Raw genomic sequence first — 23,257 nt, 5'->3', positions numbered from 1 at the left:
AATTTTAATCAAAGAAGTACTCTTTAAATTTTGACAATAGAGTTAGAGATTTTTTAAAAAGATAATTTTAAATAACCACTCATGTATTTATATTTATATACACAATCATGTGAATCTTTGTTATTTTTACTAATAGAGATTTGTTGATGCCTTGATGGTATGAATTTAAATTAATTTAAAACTAACCAAACTATAGGAAAATTATGTAATTTATTTAAATTTTTGAAAAAGGTAGTCATGTTTTTTAGAAAGAAAAAGGGTAATCACTTGGTGAAAACTAGAGTTTAGTTACTTGAACTATAAATAAATAGACATTTGGTACAAGTACAACCAAAACTTTAGGACTTAACTTTTATTATATAATATATGATATTATGTAATATGATTTGTCGACAATGTAAATTTAAATTTTTTTAAGTACAATCTCAAAAAAAAAAAATTTAAGTATTAAATATATATATATATATATATATATATATATTTGAAAACAAGTAGTAAAGCACTCGTTGACAAAAATCAAATTATTATAATCTTTTATAATTTTAAAAAAATCAAATTAAAAGCATAGAATCATAAGGGAGAGAATACAATAATTGTCTTGTCATCATTTCTCATCAATGTGAGCCTCCCTACAAATAATTCGTGTTTGGATAATTCTCCATTTTGTAGCCCATGTGATTTATATAAATCATGTGTAAAATAGGTTTTTTTATTTATTTATTTAATAATTTAAATGTGTAAATTGGCTTTACATAATCATTGAAAGACAAAGTAAAATTTTTTCTTGATTATAATAAACCAAACAATTACTAGAAAATATCTTTTTAATTACAAGTAAAAAAAATGACAGGTTGATAATTTAGGTGATTAACGGACCAATTTGGCAATGTCTTTTCTATTTTGCAATATATATTAAATTTGTATTTTTTTTTTGAGAAAAAATTTGGTCTTTTTTATTTTGCAATATATATTAAATTTGTATTTTTTTTTTTGAGAAAAAATTTGGAAATTTTTTAATAGGAGATTTACTTTTTTTTTTTTTATATACAATATAAAAATTCTACTCTAGTTTAATCTTGTGTGCGAAACTTCCTCCTAAAAACTTGAACTCCGATCCTTACCTCCCACACTCTCACAAGCACTTATATTTCTAAAGTAACCATCATACCAAGAATGTGCAATAGTATAAGAGGTTTATCGATATGGATAGAAAATGTCTTACCACACAATTTTTTTTTTTGCCGACTTGGCTTCCGTTTCTTAATATAGTTTACAGTTTTCTTCTTAAAAAAAGAAAAAGATCTGAATGTGTAGACTGTAGGGTGACATTTTTCTTTTTCTTTTTCTTTTCTACAATATGATGTAAAATAAAAAGAAAAAAAAAAAAAAACCATTTTTTATCTCAACAAAAAATTCCTGATAAACAGAAATTGTAAAATACTGTATTTATTAATTTATTTTCAATTTGCAAAAACAAAATTATAGTAAGAGCTTTGTGGGTGAAGATAACGGAGCTACGGGTCTTATTCTTTGGAGGAATCCAATCAGCAAAGATTCTATAACATCATCGTCCTATTCGGCTATTCCTAGAAAGTTTTCTCTGTTAAATTTTGCTTCACACAACTCCCAGGATTCTTAAAAAGTAAGCTTTTCTTTTCTAAAATTTATTTCGAATGTCAGAAACAAAGCACTGAGCCTTGCTCTCTTTTACACACAGTTCATCAGCTTCTTCGTCTATGCTGTGTTGGTATTGGCCAAATGGGTTCATTCCATTGATGGGTTTTGGAGCAAAGAGGCTGTTCTCAAAAGGTTATAGCTTGGATTTTTTTGGTACCCTTTACTTTCTTTTGGGATTGTTGCTGTTCTATGATATGTGAAGGAGTTTTATGAGGAAATGGGGGTTCATTCTTTGATGGGTTTGCAAGTACTTAGGTTGCTCTTAATTGGGTATAGTTTAGGTTCTTGATTTGTGTTCACAAACGGGCCTTTTATTTAGGGTGTTGTTGTTTGTGAAATTGGAGTTTATAAATTGATTGTCTTATTTGGAATTTTGATATCTGTTCACAGAAAGGTTCCCTACATTTTGTTGTTGTAGTAGTTGTTGACATGGTTGTTTTTTGATTGCTTTTGCATTCTGGGGTTTAAGATATTTATTTCTGCAATTGATTACTACTCAAAACAAGAGAGAAGTTATTTCGGTACATTCTCAGCTTTGATGCTGAAAATTGAGTCACAAGAAGATTTGTTTCCTGGAATTGGGATGGTGGTTTTATTTCTGTGGATGTGGTTTTTAAGTTTACACTCTGTAACCAAATTTTCCCCTGCAGAGTTAGAGCTTTTTTGATTCTTAGGTTCTGGAAATTTTATTTCCTCGATTTTGGATTCATGGAAATTGCTGTATTTGGGCTTTTTATGCTGAGAATTAAAACAAAGAGAAAATTTTCTGTTGTGGAATTCGGGTAGTGTATTTACTGTCGAAGGGAGAGAGAGGAAATGGATTTCTGGGTGGTTGCAGTTGCTGCTGGTGCTGGATATTTAGCTAAGTATTGGCAAAATATTTCAAAATGGAACAGGTTTAGCTTACCCGAGTTATCATCTGGGGATTCTAATTGTGGGAAACCCAACTCCCCAGGTCGTTCCTTCCACCGATTGGCACAAAGACAGAAACTAGCAGATGATGTTTCTACTGATAGTAAAAGGGTTTCTAATGGGAGGCATTCAGATATGTACCAAGTTGATAGTGCTTCAGCAGTAGAAGTGGCTTCCACTAGTGGGTTTGATGGTGAAAAGCTGGGGTGCACAGGAGAATATGAAGATCGCAATTTACTTTATGTATCCAGCTTACCACCAGGATGCTCAACAAATGAAAATGTTTTAGAGCATGAGGCTAGAAATAGGCTAAGTGGTGATATCAGTGATAACTATGAATATTTAACTAGCCCTTTGGGTTCTTTTCATGGTCCTTCAAGGAATAGAAGCTCTCTTCGAACTAAATGTTCAAATAGGCAATTTATCAAACCCGTATCTTCCCTGGAAAGTTGTCTTATGGCTCAGCTATACAAGGTACACGCTGAAATGGAAGACTATGTATTTAGTTTCCTTCCATCGGCATCTACACCAACTATGAGGCCATTATTTGTTTCCGATGGAAGCCGAATACTCAACAGAGCATATGGTCATTCTTTCAGTACACAAAGTGGATTTAAGGAGAACAAGGGGCATAACGAAGCCTACTTGGGAAAGAATGAAAATGTGTATGGCATTCCTCCACTAGAGTTCACCAAGAAGATGAAAAAGACAAGAAAGGGGCAGAGTGGAAGATTGAGTAGCTCAATTAAACTGGTGAATGGAAAACGCATCCATTCACAAGATGGTATGGTTTTCATTTCCTTGATTTTTCTTTATAGCTTATTCACTAAATGCTATTTCTTTGAATGACTTATACCAATGCTAAGATTTTTCTCAGGCCTAGAAGGAGAAAAAAGAAAAAAGAAAGGAATTGATCCTTCTCTCTGTCTCCCCCCCCCCCCCCCCCCCCCCCCCTCCTCTTCTTTTACTGTTTTGATGTTACTCTTCTAGAATCTTGGATTTAAACATCCAACCCCCTTAATTCTTTTCCCAAATTCCAAATTAATTAACATCAATAATTCTTAAATCCCATCACAACAAAGCACAACAACAATCCTTATTGGGATGTTGGAATTGAAGTTTCTACATCAGATGTGGAGACAGCAATCTTTCCTGTGCTTCCCTTCCATTAAAAGTTCCCATGAGAAACTGATTGTAGAATTTAGAGAGCCCACTGTGTATGTCTTTGCTCCATTTGCTTCAAGGATTTGACAAACTTATGATTAATATTGGATACTGGTAGATTTCATTTGCATTTAGTGGTGCACTTCGTGTGCTGATGGAGCAAGCTTGTGGTATTATTCCTTTTAAAAATATGCAGCCTTTACTGTTACAAAGCTCTTGGAAATATATCTGATTGAAATCTCTATGCTAGAAAAGAAGTATGTTGAGACTCCAATGAATTAGGATGATGGTAAATGTTAAAGATATTGGGTTTATGGTAATGTAATGGCTCAAGAGCCCCAAGATATTGGGCTTTATCCTGTGGATGTAGGCTGTTGGCTGAACCATGCAATCCCTTGTGTTCTTCTCTCTTTCTTGCTTCCAGTTCTCTATATTATTTTAATTGTGTCCAATACTCTTTTTATTTATGACTTTGGTTGTGTTTCTATGATGGTAGTAAAATTCATGTCATTTCCCTACACTTTCACACTCATCAGGGTCACCAGATAGTATGATTCTCTTCTGTCTTGGGATTTCTATTGGCATAATAGCTTCTATCTTGACAAATAAAAGAGAAGTAGACAATCTGAAAGAGGTGTTGAAGCAGACTGAGAACTTGGTTCAAGATCTGCAAGAGGAACTAGAGATGAAAGATTCAATGACTGTGAAAGAACTGGCTAATGATAACTACGAATCTCAGGATACATGTGATAACTCCTGTGACAGGGCTCTAAATGCTTTTTACCCTGAAATGCATTTAGATGGTTCAACAAAATATGATGATAAAAAATCATATGATCAGAAGGCAGAGGAGAGTTCAGAAACTATGAGTAAAATTGAAGCAGAGCTTGAAGCAGAACTTGAGAGGTTGGGACTAAACATCAGTGCATGTAGTTTGGACAGAAGATTGTCTGATATTGTTGAGGTAAGCCCGTCTCTTTATCTTTGAATTCTTAGTAAAAGGTTGATAACATAGCCTCGCCATTCAATGGTGCTCTACCATTGACGTTAGACTAGGTGTTTAGCTGTATCATTAATTATTTTTTCTTGTTTAAAGAAATCAAATAATGTGAAGATATTTTATCTAATCTAGTAAAGACAAATGCCATAGAACTCTGCCTATGAAGTTATATAATTCTTCATTATGTCAATTTAAATCTAAGTTCTTTATTTTATTTTTTTGATAAGTAATATAACTTCATTGAAAAAAGAAAACAATACAAAAAGCCAAAGCACAAAAAACAGCAAAAACTATAGAGCAAAGAAAGAACAATGATCTAACAAATCAGTCAAAGAATTAAAAGTAAAAACACCCAAAGCATTTGTCCACTCTAGCAAAGTTTGGAGAAAAAACAACTTCATATCATGAGTTGATCTCTCACATCCTTCAAAAGTATGAGCATTCCTCTCCCGCCAAATTCCCCACATAATACAATGAGGAATCATACTCCAAATCACCAAGGACTTACGTCTGCTACATTTATACAACCAACTTGCAAGAAGGTCCACAACATGGCACGGCATAACCCAGCGAACCCCAAATAAAGAAAATACCATATTCCACAACTCTCTAGCTACGTGACAATGTAACAATAAATGATCAATGGACTCCCCATCCTTCTTGCACATGCAACACCAATCCAACACAACTACCATGCGTTTCCGCAAATTATCTGTATAATTGAAAACCCCACTGGCAGAAGGTTTCCAGCATAATTGATCCATTCCATTCCCTCTCACCAAGACAGAATAAATCAAATCCAAAAAGTTGACCACCAACTCCAATTCCCAGTCTTGTACTGGACGAACAAAATTAACATTCCAATGGAAACCATTCCCTGAGGAAGATAAAAGCTCTACCACAGAAGATTCCTTATTACTGGCAATACCGAATAATTCTTGAAAGACATCTTTTAAAGGAGTCCCCCCCCACCTAAGTTCTTTATTTGAACTAAATGTACAATAATGTTAATGAAATACCCGCCCTACTTTCTATCTTGACTTTAATATACCATATTCAATTTTAAGTATTTTGATTGATCCCCTCATTGGTAAGGTATCTAGGAATTTCTAGTTTTCTGAAAAATGCCCTTATCAGGTTAGTTGAGGATTAAAACTTTCCAGATTGCTTAAAGCCGAGACACATCTTGTCCAATCTAATGGAATTCAAGTATTACCTTTGTCCCATATTGTTTGTCCATAACTCCATTTTGGGAAGTTCCAAAATATTGTTCACTTTGAAAAGTCAATGGACAATTTTTATAACTTTCCTAACTTACCCTTTATTTAATTTGAAGTCAATACCCCTTTTTTAATTTGCTTTACCTGAGTGTAAATTGAAGAGGGTAGTTTTGAAAGCAAGTAGCTTTTTATTTCAAGAATACTGCATTAAATAATGTCAGTTTAGATCTTTTCAAGATTCATTTTCCATTGTAATGTGTGTGTGTATTTGGTTAAAGTTTATTTTAAAAGAATCAAACGGCAACACTAGGGTACAGGATAGGATAGTCAAATCCCCCTCTTCCATGGGTTCAACCCTAGAGTGCCCCCCCTCCCCCTTTGTCCCCTATAAAGAGGATAAAAGTACTCACATTGTTCTTTCATCCACTCTATGGATAGTCGCATTTGCCACTGTCAATAGTCCAAAACGTGAAAGTGGGTCATTCAGTCAGGTAGTTGTAGTTATTTGACTTATTCTGTTACTCAAGCACTCCATCAACATGACAGCATATAAATAGTGCTTGAGCCAGACTAGTGTCAATGACATAGGTATCAAGTTTTATTATAATTATGGTCATGTTGTTGATTCCAGCCTTTCAACAACAAATTTTTATCACAGAAGGAAGCAGCCATGTTTAGGTGGGATCATACTTAGATAACATTAATCAATGTCATGGATATTGCTCAAATCACTTTTTTCTCTGTGAATCTACTCTCTTTTTTTCCCCCTTAGCAAGACAAACTAGTTGAATTGTTTGCTTCGAAGTGCTAATAGAGCTTGATATATGTGCAGCTTGACCCAGACTTTGTAGCAGATTTTACTCAAGGTGAGTTGAGAGAAGACATGATCCATGGGCAAGCTGCTGCACAACCTAAGTCAAATCAAGATGCCAGGGACGCCTCCACCCCCCACTCTGGAACCTATGCTGTTTCACCCAGAGAGCTCAGCTTGCGTCTGCATGAGGTTATCCAATCTAGACTTGAAGAACGTGTGCAGGAGCTTGAGACAGCCCTTCAACACAGCCAGAGAAAGTTAAAACTCGTGGAATCAGGGCATAAGAATTCTTGGAAGGAGTTCTCAAGCAATGAACCGAGATATTCCTCTACCCAAGAATGTTCAATTGCAAATGAATGTAATCCTATCACCCAGCCTCTGGTTATGAATCTCTCAGAGGAAGCTCTAGATGCATACAATGAGGCTTATATAGAGCTGATGAAGATGGATGATTCAGAAGACCAGGATTTATCATTAGTAGCCCATGAAAATAAGCATCAACAGGGCTTCAATCCATTGGATCAACATGCATTTAGGGATCAAAATGGTGGGATAGGTGGTTCAATACCACATCTTGCAATCAATGATGATACATTATCTATGGAATTTTTTTCCAGTAAGATGGAAGCATTTGGAGGGCACACATCCGAGGTTAAGGAATTTAATGATGTCTGTGTAAGTGAAGATGAAAATAGTGATTGTGATGATGAAATTGAGAAGCAGTTGATCAAGCAGATTGTGGAGAAAACCAAGAAAGGTTCTCCTGTAGTTCTAAATGCACAAAGAGTGTTGTTTTTAATGGATGAAAGTGAGCATTGACTTGAAACAAAATTAATTTTTGCAGTGTATAGGGTATATGAAGAGGATATTCATTCAATACTACGTCATTTATTATTTTTTTAAGGATTATTTCATATTTTATTTTTGTCCAGTTATTTCCTCGTTTTGTTTGATTAACTTTCTAAAACTCAAAATGTAAGACTTGAAATCAGCACCAGCATTGCTTGTCTCATGACGGAAGTCAGTATGTGTATGTGTGCGCACACTAACTTTCTAAAACTAAAAATATAAGACTTGAAATCAGCACCAGCATTGCTTGTCTCATTATGGGAGTCAGTATGTGTATGTGTGTGCACGCGTCTATATTTTTGGGTATATATTTGTACATACTATAATTACATGCTTCATCAACCATCCAACAATCCAAGTTGGTTCTTTTTTCATGTACATCTATAAAGCCTTTAAAATGTGTTCCATTCCAGCCATCAATCTTACTTTCTATTCTCTGTTTTTTTTTTTTTAATTATTAAATACTGGTAGCCCCTTTGGATATCCAAGGTTTGAAACGATTGTGTGCCCCAGGTTTTGCGGCGCTAGTGTCTATCTATGAAATAAAAAACGTGAGATGGAAAGGCCAAGAGTGTGTCTGTGAGAATCTTGTTGATTTTGAGAGCTTTTGCTTGTATCTGTGAGCTTAGTTTCGCTTATTGCTAAACAAACCTGAGTTTCGGAAATGTGAAAATTGTAGTTAAGCTTCCAGTAGCAAAATGCGAGGCTAGTCTTCTTGGTCAATTTTTGGCTAAGCCTCCTTTTTTTTTGTCTGCTATGGAGTTCATTTGGTTCTGTGCAGACTTACTGTGTAAATAGACTTTATTTGTTCATATTTGAGGACATTGGTATCCATGTTGTCCTGGATAAAAAAGGTCTAGTACATCTTCAATCAGCTGTTATTCCTCATAAACTGGCCTCCAGGAATGCAAGGCTCCAAGATGTCTCTTTCTAAGATCCCTTAATGGATTACGATTTTACATTTACCTGTAGAATATTAGGATCCATTTTTCTTGAGCTACATTGCAAGTGGTATGTGCAGACCATCATATACAAATGAAGTTACTGAGGATTAGAAGCGTATTGGATATGCCAGAGTTTTTGTTGAAGTTGATATTGATTCGTAGATGACTACGGATATGGGGGTGGAAGTTTCTAGAACTGGAAGTCAACCTCATGGGTTGCCATCAAATGTTCTCACTGCAAGGCTTTTGGCCATCCTTCAAATCTTTGTCAAAAAAGAGAGGAAGGTTTGGGTTCTCAAGGGAAGTACGGCTAATGAGATGGAAGGTGAATTTGTGGGGTGAATCACATTAGAAAGATATGCCTAACAAAAGCCATAAGGTAGTGCAAAATGGTACTCCTGTGAATGCAAGTAGTAACAGAGGTGGTGTAGTTCAGAGTAATTCATTTGCAGCTTTGGTATCAGAAAAACCAAGCAATGGTGAAGGTATGGAAAATATGGAAGAAGAAAGAGAAAGAGCATGTTGTAGAAGTGGTGGCTACTCACTTCACTATTACCATTCAGTAGATTTTAGAATTTGCCTTTCCAAATAAAGGCAAAAATGATAAGGGTAAGTCAAAAGGTTGGTGAGATTAATGGGGATTCAAAGAGGAGTTTTATCCCTTCTCCTTCCTCTTGATATGAAGACCCTTGTTTGGAATACTAGGGGTCTCAATGATCCCTTTAAGTAAAAGGAGGCGAGAAATTTGTTGAATAGAAAGAAAATATCCACTCTTTAACTAGTCGAAACTAAGGTGAAGGAGTAAATTACTCAGAATCCAAAAGTTCATTGCTGAAAGGTGGCAATACTTAGGTGCGTGCTGGGACAGCAATGAGGTGGAAATCTAAAGTGGTTTTTTTCCTTCAATTACACATCAAATATTGGCGACACTTATGGTAATCTAAAGTAGTTTGGTTGCATTGCTTAGGAAGTTGCAAGAGCCATATTGGATCTTCAATTGGGTAAAAGCCACTTTGCTCAATTATATTGGCGATACTAATCTTCTTGCAAAAGAGAGGGAATGTTTATACCTTTACCAGTACTTACTAGTTACTATAAGCTAAGATGAGTTTATTTAAGCAGAAAGCTAGATTGAAATGGCTGACTCTAGGGGTTCAAAAGACTTCCTTCTTCCATAAAATGGTAACTATAAGGAAGGCTAGATGCACCATATTTTGGTTGATAATCAAAGGGAAGCAGTTGCTGGTCCTGAGGCTATGAAGAAGGTGGCCGAGGACTTCTATTGACACTTGATAATTCTGCTGGCAATCTCAGCAGATATGGTGTTTCTTTAATCTCCCAGATTCTTTCTAATCGAATTACTGAAAAACAGAAAGTTGCAATGCAAGAAGATGTGTCTGAATTAGAAATTCAGCAAACAATTTTCAATAAGGATGGAGATGAAGGTTCATGCTCCAGATGGCTTCACAGCTCAATTCTTCTAAAAGGCTTGGAGTGTGGTCAATGAGGATATTGTCAAAGCCATCCAATCATTTTTTCAGGTCAGGCAAATTACTTGGTGAGGTTAATGCAACAATTTTTTCTTTGGTTCCTAAGGTCCCTAACCCATTTAAAATTGGTGACTTTCAGCCTAACTCCTGTTGCAATATAGTTTATACGTGTATCACCACTATTTTGGCCAACAGATTGAAATATTGCTTGAATGACTTGATTGATCAAATACTAGACAACATTTGCCCCTGGTAGGAACATAGCAGAAAATGTTGCGTTGATGCTGGAAATAGTGAAGAGTTATCACAAGTCTAAAAGTCAGCCAAACCTGTTTGGATTGAGCATCATCCATAACTCATAACTCAAATTCAATTCCCATAACTCATTTCTCTAACTCTATTTTTACACTCACTCAAACTAAAACTTGTTTTTTTTTTTCATATCTTGGAGTGGGTTTGCCTTAAAATTATTGTGCGTTTTGCGTTTTTGGCTAGGTCTCACGACACTGTTCATGACCCAGCTAAACTTGTGAAAACGCAGATTTCAAGGTAAATCATAGGTCTCATGACACTATTCATAACTTAAAACAGTATTTTAGTAATAAATTTTCAGTTTTCAGCAAAATAAACGGTATCCAAATAAACCTTGGTCTCTATAACTCAAAATTTTGCATAAAGTGGTGGGACCCATTTTGCATAAAGAGTGAAGAAGAGAAAGTTGTTGTGTTTGAGATTAAAAAAAAGAAAAAGAAAAAAAAAGGTGTCTAACGGTCTCACTTAAACTGATTTGACCGCACACTACTGTAGCTCCCACCAAGGTTGAGTATTTACAAGAGTGCCATTGAAACCCAAATCTTATAACTTGAAAACACTCAAATTGTGTTTTCAATTTTCATGACTCAGACTCAAATTTTGAGTTTTGAGTTATGAAAACTTAACTCAAAAATCTGTCTAAAGTTTCAATGGGCTTCACATTTTTTGAGTTTGATTTATAAAAATTGAGTTATATAACTCAATTTTCATCAATCCAAACGCCATGTTTTTTCTGTTGACTGCAATTTCATTCTCAAATTTTTATGCTGTTGGTGTCCCCTTGGGGGGGTGGGGGGTGGGTGCTAAATGGCTTGAGAGTGCACATAACCTCCCCAAAATTTCAGTAGCCTTCAATGGTAGTTGGGACATTTGGGTGGGCTATTTCAAAGGGGGTAGATGGCTTTGACAAGATGAACCTCTGTCCCTTTATATTTTTGTTATATGACTTATATCTATGTAAGTATTTTCCAGGCTCCTTTAACAGGAGTTTTGTATGATGCAGCTAGCTCCTTAGATGCCAAAGCTTCTAGTGTGTTGAGGGACGGTGAGTGGGTCGACACCCTGCCAGATATGAGGACCTGGCCATTATTTAATTAATTCGAAGTAAACTTAGCTTGGTGCAGCTGGAGAGCCGTGAGCACCTTCTTTTTTTAGCGTTCTTTCTCAAGAACTTGGAAAACTATCATGAGTTGGTGCTAAATAAGGCACCCTAAAATCTGTTGGGTTGAAGTTTTTGTTTGGGCCTTTGGGGTGCTAATCAGTTGAGAGGCAAGAGTTTAGAATCTAAACTTTGCAGGCTGGCTTTATGGTGTGTCATCTACCATGTCTGGCAGCACAGTAATCCTTTAATTCACAAAGGTAAAATCAGCTGAGGAAGTTATTGGGAGTCTTATTCAATGGGAGGTCAGAAGTAGAATTGAATCTAATGGAATCTTTTGAAATTCAGTCCACAATAGACTGTTTGGTTGTCATGGATTCAAATCTTCACAACCTGTTTTTAAGAGTAAAAAAAATTCAGTGTCCAGGATTTGACAAAATGATACTACCAGAAAAAACATACAATAATACTGCCTAGAATTTTAAGTACCAACATCTCCTACTCCTACCATACACAAAGTTCAACTGACAAAGTTAATGTTGACTTTCAACTGCAGTTTCCAGGACATGATTCACAAAATTTCTCTTCAGCAATGCATGCTTGAAGAACAAGAAAGTAAGATGAATGGTTCTAACTAATCCCATACATGGAGTGGTTCAATGGAAAAAAATCTTGTATACGTCCAGCATATACAACTCATGTGAGACTGACATGTAGGCCCCACAATTTAGTCTCACAGAAGTCTTATAAGACGTATAAGATAACTTCTCGGTTCACAGTACGTGGGACTTAAACATCCATGCATCTTACATACTATGAGAAGATGGTCTCATGACTCTCATTGAACCGAGAAGTTATCTTATACGTCTTATAAGACTCATGTGAGACTGACATGTGGGCCCCACAGTTTAGTCTCACAGGAGTCTTATAGGATGTATAAGATAACTTCTCGGTTCAATGAGAGTCGTGAGACCATCCTCTCATAGTATGTAAGATGCATAGATGTGTAAGTCCCACGTGCTGTGAGAGAGTGACTTCATGAAACCTCTCCATAAGATAATTTTCCCTCTCCTTGGGGCCAAAACCTATTTTAAAAAATTAAATATTCCACCATTTGAAGTTCTTAAAAGCAAGTTTAAGTTCCAATATTATAGGCACTGCTGTTAGTGCACAGCAAACTAACCTCAAAGATCATACTAAAAACATCTACAAAAGAAAGATTAATTTCCAGTTTACAACAGTAAATGTCAACTAATATCATGTTTAGAAATAACTTAAATTGCTAAGAGCTTTGTAGCTTAATTAGCATCACCTGATGAAAATAAAATAAATAAATAAAAAACAAAAAACCCAGATCTAGTACAGGGTATACAAGAAAAGAGAGCTAAAGAAAACAAAACAATTATCTAGTGCACCGCGAGTCCATAAACTCAAGGAACTCCTCTACATCAAAATGTGTAAAATGCATAAAACTATCCCACCCTCTCTGAATGTATTTCCATAGGCCCACTCCATATGACCCCTTACTTCCTTTGAACATCAAGTGCCTAACCCGTATTTCACATCCACTACCTGACACCATAAGGCCTCTTCCTCAGATCCATAGCGCCACAACCACTTGCCTGATAACGCTTTTTTATAAGACATAAACACTTAATATCCAAACCTCCTTGACGAATAGGAATACAGGAAGACTCCCATCCTACTAGATGAAACTTAAAATCCTCCCCCAATCCACGCCAAAGGAAATCTCTTTGAAGTTTCTCCATTCTTTTTGCCACACCCACTGGAAGAGAGAACAAAGACATAAAATAAGTAGGGAGGCTAGATAAAGTACTCTTGATGAGAGTGAGATGACCCCTTTTAGATAGATACGATTTCTTCCAACCGGCTAATCTTCTTTGCACATGATCCCAAATTGATGCCTCTTTAAATGTTACACCAAGAGGTAGCCCCAAATATTTCATTGGTAGGGTGGATACACAGCATCCAGGATCACCCAACAACGCCTCAATATTCTGAACCTCCTTTACTGGCACAGATTCAAATTTGCCAAAGTTTATCCTCATGCCGGACACTGCCTCAAAGCAAATAAGAATGCACCTTAGATTTCGAACATATGTAGAATTGGCCTCACACCTCAAAGCAAATAAGAATGCACCTTAGATTTTGAATATATGTAGAAGTGGCCTCACACGGAGATGCAAATATCTCATATAAAAGAATAACAATTGATTAAAAGAAGTAGCAAGGTAATACATAAACTAATGACAATGCAAAGTGTGCTTAAATACAAGATACCTTCAGGAGAGCATCTCAGCCAAAACTATGCAAGCCCACATGATTTGCTTTCACTGCACCATTGTTATACACTAACAAAGTAGGAAGATTACGATCAGGGTAGTTAGGAATGCAATTTGTTGATATTATCTTAACAAATTTTGTTGCTGGTTATTTTTTTGCCAACTCTTCCAAAAATCACATCAGCCATGTACGTTCTGGGATTCTATCAGAAACTTCCAACAAACATCACTACAATCCTCATCAAGAAAAATTAGTTTAGTATTAAGATCTCTCATAAAGTACCCTTCTTTGTAGAGGATCACAACAACCCAAACATCAGATGGAGCTTGCAAAACCGCATGAAACCTAATCCTGTAATTGGAATCACCAATCCAAACTTTGCAACCTTAGGTGCTTCCAGCATCCTGGTCAATCTCTTTTTCCTAATTAGCAAACACCATTCAATATATTTGAAAGACTAGTTACTAACCCGTGTGATGCATAGAAAAGTTTGATAAACAATTTTTATATATTCATGGGAAAGTTCAAATATATTTTTTTTTGATAGGTAGGAAAAGTTCAAATATTTATTTAAACTAACATAGATTAGCAAATTTGTGGATAGAGGCGTTCTGCATTATGAACAATTTACAATTATGATACCTCATATTACTGGCTAACTAATTTGTAAAGTCATAACAAATAATCAATGATCCCAAGTTGGCAAGATTGAAGATAAATGTGAGGAAATCATATCCAGAAAGCTTTTAGTAAATGAAAATATAAAATCATCAAAATCCCAGATAAGAACAACCATTTAATGAAACTAAAAATTATATAAAAATCACATATGGGTCATTCAAAAGTCTCAAGTCTCAGCTATGAGTTGAACAGCCTATTTTGATAACAAAACACAAAACAAGGAAAACCAAAATCCATAATATATTAAGACAAATGATAACTTCTACACTATCATTGTTGAAAAATGTAAAAATCATTAACTCACCTTTACAAGGTTGAGTTACTTTCTATTTATAATAAATTGATTGATGTCTTCCATTGCCTCAGATTAAAAAAAAGATATAAAACTAGAGAGAGAGAGAGTAGTAAGCGAGGTCCAGTTGGGCTTGACTCGGTGATCTTTACATATTCAATCTTCGAGAACTTAACAGGAGAACAGCTTGTTAGAAGACACACTCAAGACTACTCATAGGAGAAACAAGCTAAAGCTTGAGCAGCCTACTTCTGGGTGCAGCCGATTCAATTACAGGTTCTACTTCACATAACCAAGAGGATATCTCTCGAATACTTCTGCAACTACCAGTTTTTTGACAAGGTAAACAAAAAGTGGAAAGTAAATTGAGTAGTGAGAAAGGACATCCCACCACAGCATTGTTTCATATGTTGCAGAAATTTGAGATTATGAAATCGGAAACTCAGACAAGGTATTCAAAAACTACATAGACAGTCCATGATAAAAAGAATCAGATTGGTCCCAAGTCAGTCATTTCATGATTATAACTTCACAGTCTCTCACATAACATGAAATCCAAAATTTTGTTAAGCATACAAGGAATTCACTCACTAATTTAATTTAAAATCAAATGTATTTGAATTATAGCAATGAAGAATCAAGATATCCGTACGAGCACCTTGTTCTTTTTTCCCGCAGACAAAAGAACAACTTTCCCATCGACAATATCCTCGGCCTCAATCCTCTTATCCTCACCATCCACTCTACTGTTATTCAAATACAAACCCCCCTGCTTCAACAACCGCCTTGCAGCCGATTTGCTCTCAAACAAACCAGCAGAAACCGATAGCTCAACGAGCTGAACATTCACCACCTGATCATACTTCAAAGAACAAGATGGCACATCCTCTGCAATCCCCTCAATGGTCTCCCAATCCAGCTTCGTCTCCGCCCCAGGCCTCAATGCCTTTGTTGCCTTTATAGCCTCCATCAACCCTTCCTCCCCGTGCACGAATCGCGTAACTTCCTCCGCCAGTCTCCTCTGTGCCGTGTTTGGCACGTAACCTACTCCCCCCATCTCCCTCTCCAACTCATCAATCTCCTCCAGCTCCAAAAAAGTCAGCATTTTCAAAAACCTCACTACGTCCGAGTCCGGCACCGAGAAGAAGTACTGATAAAACTTGTACGGAGAAAGCATCGCCGGCGATAACCAAATCGCGCCGTCTTCCGATTTCCCGAACTTCGTTCCATCGCTCTTCAACAAGAGAGGAAATGTCAATCCGTACGCTCCTTTCTCTACTTGCAAAACCTTCCGAATCAATTCGGTTCCGGCGGTGATATTTCCCCACTGATCGCTACCGCCGATTTGAACCCTAACTCCCTCGTTCTTGTACAAATGCAAGAAATCGTAGCCTTGCAACAGTTGGTACGTGAACTCGGTGTAACTCATTCCTTGCTCCGATTCCAACCGCTTCTTCACGCTCTCCTTCGCCATCATAGTCCCAACCCTAGCGTACTTCCCCACATCTTTCAAAAAATCCAACAGCTTGACCTCCTTCCACCAATCGTAGTTGTTGAGGATGACTGAGTTTTCGGAGAGGATTCTGGCGATGGTGGACTCAATCCCTAGAGTGTTGCGGCGGAGAGAGTCGAGGTCGAGGTCGGGACGCTCGAGGGACTTGCCGGAGGGGTCGCCGACGCGAGCGGTGGCGCCGCCGATGAGGGCGACGGGCTGGTGGCCGAGGCGGTGGAACCAGGAGAGGACGATGATGCCGAGGAGGTTGCCGAGGTGGAGGGATTGAGCGGTGGGGTCGAAACCGCAATAAACTTTGAGAGGTGAGGATGAAACGGCGGCGGCGTCGTGGAGGTCAGGGCTGGTTAGGGACTCGATGAGGCCGCGTTGTTGGAGGATTTCGATGACGTTGTTGTTGCTTTTGTTGTTGAGGCGAGGAGAAGGAGAGGATTGGGATTGGGATTGGGATTGTGTGGAGGAGTGGTAGCAGCAATAGGTGTAGGTAGAGGTGGTGGTGGTTTTGAAAGAGGAGAAGGGTAGTTTTGGGAAATTGTGAAAAGAATAAGAAGAAGAGGAAGAGGTGAGGGAGGTTCTGAATGGGGAGAAGAGAAGGAGAGTTCTGGTGGTGGTGGAGGCGGCGGCCATTTCTTGGTAGAAAGATAGTGGCTACGGCTTTGCTGCTGGTAGTTCACTGGTTCTCAATCCATGTTAATTTATTTATTTATTTTTTTTTTAATGTGACATAATTTTAATTTGGTAGAAAGATACGGCTATTTTTGCTATATATTCTATTTTGCACTAAAAAAAAATTCAAATTTATTTATTTATTTATGTAGCAACTTTTTGGAACTTAAATCTAAACTCTAATTTCAGGTATTATGGCAAAAAAATAAAAATACCTTGTAACTAAATAAGTTCCTAGATAAGTCATATTCATGTTTAAAACTCGAGAGTCTAAATTAGAAAACAAGTTCGAGCTCTAAAAATGAGTTACATGACTAAATAAGTTTGGAAGAAGGTTTTTCAATAAAATTTTTTACTAAAATAAAAATTGGCAGTCTAAATTTTTGTAATATTTTTAACTTGTAGTTAATTTTGATCTTAACATTTTCAATTTGCAATCATTCTGTATCTAAATCTAAGAGCATTAGAATTGAGAATTCTAAAATTCCCAATATCATATTTTAGAGCATCCATAGCAGTGGATCTATAATTTTAGCTATTTAACATCTATAAAAGTTACTTTATCTATTTTACCTATACATATACTACAGCAGTAGATCTATTTTAACTTTCAACACAATAAAATAATATAAACATCACAATAAAATATTATAACCACTACAATAAAATAATATATACCAATATCAAAAAAACCCACAGCACCAACCACAATCACTTCTACCATCAGCCATAGCGACAACCACCACCACCACCAGTCCACAGCAGGGGGAAAAAAAAAACCCAAATCTCCAATCTTTTTCCTCAGCCACAGCCACAACCACAGCCACCATCACCACCACCACCACCACCACCAGCAATCCACAAAAAAAAAAAAAAAAAAAAAAAAAAAAAAAAAAAAACAAAGCTTGATCGACGGAAAAACCCACGAAACCCATGACGAGGAAGGTAGCGGCGGCTTCGACGATGAAACCCAGAGCTTGGAACGACGATCAACGATGAAACCCAACGGCGGCTTGGGGCTTGGGGTGGGTCGACAGAACAGATCGACGATGAGGGAGCTGGCCGGCGAGCTGAGGGATGAGGGAGATGGCTAGCGAGCTAGAGAGAAAAAAATTGAGGAAGAAAGAAGAAAGGAGAACCCGGAGAGAGAGAGAGAGAGAGAAGGAAATGAAAAAAATATACAAAGCAGTATTATTTTAATCCGAGGGATGAATAAAAAAAAATTTTTTTTTTTAGATGTGTGCTGCAGTGCACATCTATACTGCACATCTATAGATAGATGTGCACTGTAGCAAATCAGCTAAAATTTATAGGTTTGCCTCCATAGCATTATAGTTTTTTAACTCCACTGCTGCAAATGCTCTCTAGCACCAAACCCCAAAACCACAAAAGAGATGCATTGCCCGGGTTTCCAACTGTAAAATTTTTTACAATCAAGCTAAGAAAAGACCCAAAATAGACTGAAAAAAGAAAAGAACCTTTCTATTTGATCAAAAGATGAAAAGATTTGGAACTTTACGAGGTCACAAAATTTTCCCGATACCCACAAACAGCAACAAATTTTTTTTTTTTTTCTTGAGAATCAAGACTTCAAACTTCTATTAAACCGAACTGAGATCATTACAAACTAAAGCTTCAGTGTCTGGTAGAACATCCTTCAACCAAAACAGCAAAGTAGAAGAGGTCAAAGCTATCCTTGCTAAGGCATGAGAAACCTTGTTTCCATGTCCTCCCACATGAGCGACAGAAAACGCTCCATATTTTTGGCCATCAATTTAGCTTCCTGCTGATAGATTCAAATTGGAGTTGTTAAGCATTTTAATTACCACTGCTGTCTCCTGTTTCAGTTTTGAAAATTCAAATTTAGAGTGTGAATTCAATGGCCGTCTAGCAGCTACACAGCTCCACCATAGCTACAGAACCTGGTAAAGAAGCCCCATGACCTGACCATGATGATTACGAATCACCACCCCTAAGCCAGCCTCATTAGTATCCTCAAAAGTTACACTGTCAAAATTTGTTTTGTTCCAGCCTTGTTTAGGTTGGTGCCGCGCAGAGGCAACAACGAGCACTGTTTTGATGTTGTTTCTTTGCACTAGGCATAGGTCTCACCTTATTTATCCTATTCCATAGTAAACATGAAACAACAGTAAACATCTCGTTCTAATAGGCAAATAAGTTTTGTTTCAAATACTGATTTTCTCCCCAGCAACTAAATTCTAATACGCAAATACCACAGCTATAGGAACTTTTTTTTTCTGTCTTTGGTCCAAGAAAAAACAAAACCATTAGTGTCATTAAATACCCACAAAGGAATGTCTTCACCACATTAGAGATCAGCGTATCACACATGGTAGCACCATTATCCAAGGATTTAAAGAAGAAAATGGTTAAATTCACATACAAACGAGTACATAACAGTCTCAATATATCAAAGGACAAACAAATCTAGTTTCAGGCTGAACCGCTGAACACTATTGATAGTACATAATTTTGATCTTCTATGCACATTTATCTCTATATGTAACACTTTCAGGTAGCAGAACACAAACACACGAGAGACGGAGAGAGAGATTATTTTCTAACATTCTTTGATTCTCATCGGGAAAACACACTAGAAGAGTGCATCAAAGTCAAGTTTCAGAGCCAAATCCAATATAAATAAAAATAAATAGTTCAAGGAAAAAGAAGAAAAAACTACAACAAAGAAAGTCTACTAGTAACACTGGGGAAGGCAGGTTCAACTATTTTCAGGCTCTTTTGGCAAAATAACCAGTCTCATCCTGAAGTTTCCTTCCAAAGAAGCAACTTTGTCAACAATCTCCACCTGCACCATCCCCCCCACTGCTGCTCTCACTGGTACCAAATTGATCAGCACCACCAAAGCCCTGTCCAGTACTTCCTTCAAATCCACTACCAGCTATTTTACTGCCATCCCTAGAGGCAAAGTTACCACTACCACCAGAAACATCATAATTCCCACCAGTATTGCCATAGCATCCACTGTTCCCACTGGCATAATTGCCACCGCTGCTGTAACCAACACCACCTCCACTGTAGCCACTACCTCCATAGCTAGGACAAGCCCTATCAGTAGCATAATTCACCCTTACCTGACGACCATGGAGATCCTAGGAGGTAATGATACCGCAAAAAGGAAAGAATCAATTAAAAATTACCAGCAATAATCAATAGATTAAAAGAGGCCAAACCAATTCATAAAACACGTTTGTAATTTACTTGGAAAGAGCAAGGGTGGAGTTCAGCAACATCATAATTCTTATAATTAATACACATTTCTATGCCATGCATAGACGAGTTACTGTACACCTATTATACCAACACCATTAAGACATCAGTTGCATTGCATGGATTACTTAGCTATGAAGTAATTCCAATATTTGCAAGTCCGGTTTTGTACTTTATTGGGTGTTTCAAAGATCCAAGTCCTCAAGTGTGAGACTTGACAATCCAATGGCATTACCACTCATCATACAGGTTTTTAAATTCCACTTCCCATAACACAAGTGAACATAGCAGTTGCAATGCTAAAACTGGCATGGAATGGAAGTTCGCTGTGATGCTGCTTGTGAAAGGGACATGCTAAGTTAAAGCTGTTAGCTAGGTGATATCATTAGTGGAGGCAAGGATGGTCATTGGGGTAATTTTGGCAACAGCTTTAGAGTGAGAAGGTCATAAAATTTCCAAATAACCAAGCTTTATCCATCACAGCTTACAGACAAAGAGATTAACAAATGAAGAGCAACAAATCAGTAACATTACCTGTCCATCTAAGGCCTGGATAGCACTGGAGGCCTCCTCGCTTGAAACATATGTAACAAAGCCAAATCCACTGGATCAACCAGTCTCACGGTCCATAATGATTCTTGCTACAATAAATGCCAACTTCAGTCAGTATGTATTTCCAGTACTTATGTTTCTACCAGATACAGGACACAGGCACAATACATTACAGTCAACATGGCAATTTTTGAAAAACTAGTATACAATACGGCATGAATATAGCAAAATTAAATGTTATATATATATATATATATAGAGGACATATTTTATGTTACATTTAGGCTTAAAACAAATAACAAACAGGAAAACCTTTAAAAAGGTATCAAGATAATCATACTAATTTTTGGGGAGCCCAAGGCTAGTACTATGGCTAATTAGGAATAACCACTCAAGCCTACAACAGTTCAGCATCAAAAGCCCAAGGATAATAAACCCACATCTGCTTCAGCCTTACAGACCCTCCACATGCAACCACAGTTCTCTCAAAGACCAAATAAAACAATAACCAGGTGGCAAGGAGTACAAATTATTTTAATTCAAAACAAATTAACCACTCTATTAGCAGAATCGGCACGTTGCCTAATCAGGACCCATTATATAGGTGGCAAGAAAATGAAGACTTGTGTTAAGGGAAAAATAGTAAAATGCCCAAACCCTACAATCTCCACTTCCTCAACTCTTTCTCCCTTTTCCATTGAAGACACAACACTACCACCTCCCACCACCAGCCATTGCCAACACCTTTCATCCACATAAATCTTTAAAGGCATGATTATTACATTTTGCTTGGGCCATGATTTCAAGCCCTAATCGGCTATGGTGGACATGGAAGATTGTTCTGCTTTTTGTCCTTTTCTTTTTCTTTTTGGAATTTAAGCCACAAATCTATTCATTACTGTGATGAAAGACTCATCTCAAGTTGCCCCAGAGCCAGGAGTATGTAATTTTGAAAGAAAAGCTATTTAATTTCCGGGCATATCTCATATAGTCGTATATGCATGTAACCATGTTCATGGACATGCCAAAGAGTTTGACATGTCTGTGACTCCTAAGTACCATGAACTGAATTCATAAAATATGAGGAATTTAAGCCACAAATCTATTCATTGCTGTGATGAAAGACTCATCTCAAGTTGTCCCTGGAGAATGTAATTTTGAAAGAATAGCTATTTCATTTCTGGACATATCTCATATAGAGTTTGACATGTCTGTGACTCCTCAGTACCATGAACTGAATTCATAAAATATGAGAAATTTTAGGAGGAGGAAATAGAGAAGACACCAATGCCACTTGCCCAAACCCATTAAAGTCAAAGGTACCCAAAAAACACATGCACCATTTTATTACTTAAAAAAAAAAAAAAAAAAAACTTGAAAAATATTTATGAAGTTCGAAACACATATTTTTGTTATGCACACTACCCATATCACTATACCACAACAAGGGAAGGCAAACTTAATCAATCGCACAACATGCCGTTTATAGAGATTAAGACGAATGCATTCGAGCATAACTTTTTCAAAAGTATACAAAGGAAGAGGCAACGATTAAACATGTGATAAATATAACACACCTTCAACAACTTCTCCATACTTAGCAAAAGCTTCCTTCAAACTTTGATCGTCTGTGCCATATGAAAGACCTGAAAAATACAAGATAAGAAATCTAACAACAAAGAAATAAAGCCGTAATGCAACTAATAAATGCAATTTGGTGGCACCTCCAATAAAAAGTTTTGAACTTGACATGCATCGTATAGCTTGAAAGAAAGACGGTTTCGAGGCACCAAATTCTGAGCTGATCTGCTTGCTCGCAGTCTGTCTAAGCAGATTTCCAACTTTACTTAAGAAAGCCATTACAATAACCTACCAAAAAATGGGAAGTAGAATCGAGAGCTATGAGGCTCTCTTTCTCACAGGCTCTCTGCGTTTTTTGGTAGTGACAGTGAGTGCAGAGAGAGTCTAAAACCCTAAAAACAGATTTCGAGATTCAGGGGGAGGGTTTTATCTTATAAAGTGAAGGGGGGAGAGATTTAAGGATGGATTGGAGAGATCTGGGCCGTATTATTTGGAGTTATTGGGTGTGAGCCATTGGAAGTGTGGGTATTTTTGTTGGGAGGGTATGGGTTTTACGTGTGAGGTTTGGATTTGAACCCTAACTCCCTCGTTCTTATACAAAAGCAAGAAATCGTAGCCTTGCAACAGTTGGTACGTGAACTCGGTGTAACTCATTCCTTGCTCCGATTCCAACCGCTTTTTCACGCTGATCTCCTTCGCCATCATAGTCCCAACCCTAGCGTACTTCCCCACATCTTTCAAAAAATCCAACAGCTTGACCTCCTTCCACCAATCGTAGTTGTTGAGGATGACGGAGGAAGAGGTGAGGGAGGTTCTGAATGGGGAGAAGAGAAGGAGAGTTCTGGTGGTGGTGGAGGCGGCGGCCATTTCTTGGTAGAAAGATAGTGGCTACTGCTTCTGCTGCTGGTAGTTCACTGGTTCTTATTAATCCATGTTATTTT

The 23,257-nt window shown here is 37.1% G+C and overlaps 2 protein-coding genes and 1 pseudogene across 8 annotated transcripts; 1 reads left to right on the top strand and 2 right to left on the bottom strand.

Annotated features, from left to right (window-relative positions):
* Nucleotides 1-1,465: 1,465 nt before the first annotated feature.
* On the top strand, nucleotides 1,466-7,690 carry LOC126701364 (uncharacterized). Its single transcript, XM_050399412.1, has 4 exons — nucleotides 1,466-1,642; nucleotides 1,718-3,373; nucleotides 4,290-4,717; nucleotides 6,806-7,690. Exons 2-4 carry the CDS (start codon nucleotides 2,494-2,496, stop codon nucleotides 7,604-7,606), a joined length of 2,109 nt encoding a protein of 702 aa, XP_050255369.1. The 5' UTR covers nucleotides 1,466-1,642; nucleotides 1,718-2,493; the 3' UTR covers nucleotides 7,607-7,690.
* A 4,988-nt stretch (nucleotides 7,691-12,678) lies between these two features.
* Nucleotides 12,679-23,257, bottom strand: LOC126702750 (tyrosine--tRNA ligase, chloroplastic/mitochondrial). Of its 7 annotated transcripts, XR_007647837.1 has the most exons (4): nucleotides 23,128-23,257; nucleotides 15,417-16,839; nucleotides 13,643-14,207; nucleotides 12,679-13,584 (listed from the first exon to the last, which is right to left on the bottom strand). XR_007647837.1 is itself a non-coding variant. In XM_050401572.1 (2 exons), the coding sequence occupies exons 1-2, from the start codon at nucleotides 16,893-16,895 to the stop codon at nucleotides 13,547-13,549; spliced, it is 1,491 nt and encodes a 496-aa protein (XP_050257529.1). In that variant the 5' UTR covers nucleotides 16,896-16,986; the 3' UTR covers nucleotides 12,679-13,546. The 7 variants fall into 7 exon arrangements, 2 of the variants coding, with proteins under 2 accessions (XP_050257529.1, XP_050257528.1); XR_007647833.1 differs by lacking the exon at nucleotides 23,128-23,257 and having other exon boundaries at nucleotides 15,417-16,987; XR_007647835.1 differs by lacking the exon at nucleotides 23,128-23,257 and having other exon boundaries at nucleotides 12,679-13,558; nucleotides 15,417-16,987.
* LOC126702753 (glycine-rich RNA-binding protein 3, mitochondrial-like) lies at nucleotides 19,509-23,107 on the bottom strand (annotated as a pseudogene).

This window comes from Quercus robur, chromosome 10 (assembly GCF_932294415.1).
Source record: "Quercus robur chromosome 10, dhQueRobu3.1, whole genome shotgun sequence".
Lineage (NCBI taxonomy): Eukaryota > Viridiplantae > Streptophyta > Magnoliopsida > Fagales > Fagaceae > Quercus > Quercus robur.
Note: the sequence above shows the minus strand (reverse complement) of the source record. Positions and strands in the feature narration are given on the sequence as shown.